The sequence below is a fragment of the Mytilus trossulus genome, chromosome 12, assembly GCF_036588685.1.
Source record: "Mytilus trossulus isolate FHL-02 chromosome 12, PNRI_Mtr1.1.1.hap1, whole genome shotgun sequence".
NCBI classification, from domain to species: Eukaryota; Metazoa; Mollusca; class Bivalvia; order Mytilida; family Mytilidae; genus Mytilus; species Mytilus trossulus.
The window spans coordinates 58,902,383-58,907,018 of NC_086384.1; the positions used below are offsets into that span (position 1 = coordinate 58,902,383).

Consider the following 4,636-nt stretch of genomic DNA (forward strand, 5'->3'; position numbering starts at 1 on the left):
GTTGTCACACATAAAGCGTTGAGCACACCAAACATCTACATAACAAATGTGTTAATAATGTCTGTAACCTAAATACGGACTACAACTGTACAGATCCTGACAATCAGTTTAAAAAGGTAGATAGTAAATAAAACAAAAGTAAACAAAAGATTTTTTTTTAATAACAAAATACACAAACAGATCCGAGTCCATATACACTCATTGTCTGAAAGAATAATTCATGTTTATTTCTATCGCTTTTTGACGTCAAAAAGAAAAGCATCACAATCATTACAAACAAGCAGAATATTTTCTTTTTTGTCAAAATAAATTCCCCACGGTTTATCCAATCCATCTGATTGAGTAAGAAGTTCTCTATGATGTCTACCATCATCTGATACAACTACTACAATGTCTTTTATTAAAACAGTCACATAGACATTCCCCTCATTATCTGTTGTTACAAGAGTTAAATCTTGAATTTCATCCTTTTTAAACTTCCACATTACTTTTCCTTCTAACGAGCAGCAGTATATTGATGTTTTGTCTAAACAGACCAACCTGTCTCTGTCTACAGTAATGTCGCGGATAAAGTCTGTAGGTACCGGTATAGTACGTATTACTTTACCTGTCAGGTCTATCACATGTATTGTACTGTAATCAATAACAACGTACAGGTTATTATCATTATATGATATTCCGCTACAGTAATCACTGGTGTTGATTGTACTGGTGATAGAACGTGTAGATCTGTTTATTATCAGTATGGTTGTGTCACCACATGAGACTGCTACAGTATTACTATCTACCTCTGTTATAAACAATGGTGTATAGGACAGAGGAATGTGATGTTTATTAGTACCATCTGAAGTACAAATAGTAAGTCGGTTATTTTTCCAGTCGGTAAACACTAATGTATTGTCTATTTTTTTACAGCTAGTCATGTGCAGATCTTCATTCTCATGCGTCTTGATATTTATCTGTTTACTCAAACTGACAGAAACAGGAAGATTGGTTTTGACAGATGCTTGATCCTGGTTGAATTTCTCTTTATTTGGTTCATTTTCTGAAATAAATAATCAAGTATCAAATTGGTTATTTCAACAAGCGGTTTCCTTATTTATAATGCAGTTTACAAAAAAAAATACCACTAAAAAGTATTTAATTTATAATTCAGTTTACCACTAAAAGTGACTGAATGTTGTAACATTTCTTATGTTTTGCAAACTATATAATTTAAGTAACATTTCACGACCTCAAATTTTCTCTAAGATGTTATCGATTTATGTTGTTTTTTTTCACTTACAAGATTGAAAACTCATTTAACTTTTATATCAAGCTCCGAATTATCAGACCACACAATATAAATTAAGAAAAATGAAAAATTTATATAAAGGTAAGATATTAAAATACAGTTCCATTATCTATTATATAGTCTAACAGTGGGAAGATATATCTGTTTCATGCTACCTTTAAATCATGCGCAAGACAAAAGATAAATCTATTCATAGGCTACATTACACTAATCACGGATTTTGGGGTTCCTCCTTTATAAAGTTTACACAGACGTGTCGCTGGATCCCTGTTTCGTATGTCTCATATATCCATGGGTTGTAGTTTTAAAACGGTAAAAGTAAACTGGTCAACAATTTTTATCTTTCGGTTAGATATGTTTAAATATGCTGTGCTTGCTTTTAAATAAATAACTTCAATATATGAATAGAGGCGTTTTTCAAATCCCAGCTGCAGTTATCCAAATGTTTAAACACCTGGTCCTAATTGCCATAAACTTTATAAAGCATTTACTGTTTTTGTACAGTTATCCAAATGTTTAAACACCTGGTACACCTGGTCATAATTGCCATAAACCTTATAAAGCATTTATTGTTTTTGTACAGAGAAAATACGAATTCAATGTTTTCTGTTCATCTTTTGTTTACCCACAGCTCTAAAATGGTAGAGGTAGTTGGAGAAAACTTGTCAAAATTCCTATAGTAGAAACACATCAGCGATGTTGTTTTACAATATAAATTTGAATTGTCTCGTTCTTCAGTATTTACATTTTAAATGCATTCTCAGTAATTTCTCGTCTTGAAAATGAATGAAATATTTGCCACTGAACGTAAAGCAAACAATAATGAAACAATCTATCGTTTATGAGCTTACACTTCAGACAACGGTTTCTCTGCCTATTGTAGTAATCTTGTTTAATGAAAGATTTATCATGAACACAGCTTTATTTTTATGAGCGAGCGGAAACATGAATATAATGTCAAGTTATAGCTAAGCACAGGATGTCTTTTGGTTACATAAAAGAGCAGGTTTTGCAAGGGGGCTCCATGTCTAACCAAGATAGAATCGGTTCAAATCTCTCCGTTTAACATATTGGAGCGCTTATATTTGGCTTCAATGGTATGTTCGGTTTTGTAGGATGTATAAATACGCATCCACGTCCAACCAAATTTTGGACGCAAAATATATTGACTCCTGAAGGAAAATTGACACACTTTCTGCAGTTGTATATTAAAACGGTTTCGGGGATCAATATATCTAATTCGAAGCACTTCTTTTGACTCTGTAACATGTGTTTTTATGTCTTTCAAACTCACTGAATACACCGCCTTTTATACTTCTCGAAAACTATTGGATTAGTTTCAAAATTGTGCCCTTTCGTGTGCTTATGTAATCAAGTAATCTTTGTCATTAAATCTTGTGTTATGTAGTAATACCTAATTGATATCATCTATGCCAATTTTCGGATGAATGGAATGTTTAATTACGCAATTCTGTAAAGGAGAGTCAGACCCGTAGCCAGGAATTTCCAAGGGGGGGGGGGGGGGGGGGGGGGGTTCATTGGACTCGTGAACTCGACTTTAACAGTCACACTTTGAACAAAACGTTGACTTTATCAGTGCTTATTTGATTTCGAGAGGGAGGGTCGTCCGAACCCTCCTGGCTACGGGTATGAGAGTATCAAGTTATCGATAAAGAAAAATCGGAAACCTCTTTGAGTCTAAATTTCTGCCTATCTCCAACACACCTTTATTTCATGAAATAATTGCCACTTAACGTTAAGCTAGTACTAATTGAGGAATCAATCATATTTCTTTAAATTGATTGTTTGTTGCTAACCATCCAGTTGCAAATGATTTCTGCATGTACTTGACGATATCAGTTGACAGTAAATATGGGTAATTCCGGGATAGAAGTCTCGTAAATTTTGACTGCAATTGATTGTGAATTGGAAAGTGACTGAATATATTGATGTGCAATAGGCAATTTTCTTACCCCGGTTAAGAGGTATTGCAAAGGTTCTAAGTAAAGAAAATATGGCATTCACGCCATGAGACATCGGATTCAACATTCAACGTACGTGGCTGTGTACTTGTACATCACTCTCAACCAAGGGGATATCCCGGTTTCTGCCAAGGTTGTATCGGCAGTCGCGGTCGGAAGGGGAACCTTAGTTTATTAGTTGTTGCACCATTGACCAACGTCGAATTTAAAACATAACTATTTTTAAATCATGACAGTTCCGAAGCACCGCATAATGAGCTTGGGCTTTACATGGAGTATTGGTGTCAGCCGAGTGCAAGTAAAATAAAAAATAACACTTTTGGCTTAACTATTATTTCCTAATCCTTATATCAGCTCTTCAATTTTTAGTATAATATTGTGGACTAACGACAAGGAGAATCACTGAAAAACAATGTTTATTGCCAAAATGCATTTGGTGCAATAAAACAATACCGTTAAAGCTGTTGTTATCAAGGAATGTAATACTATGTTTGACCGTAAGCTTTAGTATTGTTTTAAGTCCAGCAGATAGGTGAATAATTGTGCACGTTGTGTTAAAAGCATAAAATTCGGTAGAAACCTAGTTTGGACCATTCTAAATAAATTTAGATATAGAGGCAAGCTGGATTTTATTCACTTACCGTTTTATCATCAAAATGGCGGACATTCATTTGATAACTGATAAAGGATTATTTAATTCTCAATACTGGTAGCCAAAGTTTGCTTTGTAGACGATAATATTATTGCGTACTCGTGGTTTAACATAATGTATCATTTCTTTGAAAACCTCGAGGTAGTGTATTCCAAAAATGTCAATGACAAAAAAACGTAATTTAAGGTCAAAATACATATGTTTAAAAATAAATATGTAATGTCAAAAAAAGGTTGAATTACATTGTCCTTCTCTGGTATATTTGTTCGATCAGGATAACGAATCGTTCGATTAATGGCATAATAGTGATTCCGACATTCAAGGTACTCGCCTGGTCTCTCATAACGGCGGATGCTTAAGTGACACCATTCAATGCAATCCATGTATCCCATGCTCTTTAATCTTTTAACCAGCGATCGATTCCACAATGTCGAATCCAGTAAATGCATGGAAAACAGGCAATGCATATGCTTTTTCTTGTTCTAAAAAGTTAGCAATCTCATGAATTCAAATGTATCTGAAGTCCTAAAGCAACCCATATGTCAGCTGCATTTGTCGCATGAAAGCAGTACTACTTCATCGGTATCAACTGTAGCAATAATTTTCTTCCCAAAAATGTGTTCATCCATCAGTTTATGTGACAGAAAACTGAAAATGCTCTAATTTGTTTTTATCTACACACATGGGAAGCTCTACCAGTATCGTGGT

At 34.2% G+C, this 4,636-nt stretch overlaps 1 protein-coding gene across 1 annotated transcript; it reads right to left on the reverse strand.

The window, feature by feature from the left end:
• Window positions 1-230: 230 nt before the first annotated feature.
• Window positions 231-3,331, reverse strand: LOC134692640 (uncharacterized). Its single transcript, XM_063553099.1, has 2 exons — window positions 3,268-3,331; window positions 231-1,045 (listed from the first exon to the last, which is right to left on the reverse strand). The coding sequence occupies exons 1-2, from the start codon at window positions 3,329-3,331 to the stop codon at window positions 231-233; spliced, it is 879 nt and encodes a 292-aa protein (XP_063409169.1).
• Window positions 3,332-4,636: the final 1,305 nt, after the last annotated feature.

Excerpts from the sequence above, each read along its gene's own strand:
- LOC134692640 (XM_063553099.1), bottom strand. The coding sequence starts at position 3,331 with ATGTCTCATGGCGTGAATGCCATATTTTCTTTACTTAGAACCTTTGCA. Across the intron at positions 1,046-3,267 it reads TGCAATACCTCTTAACCGGG|AAAATGAACCAAATAAAGAG; the intron begins GTAAGAAAATTG and ends TATTTATTTCAG.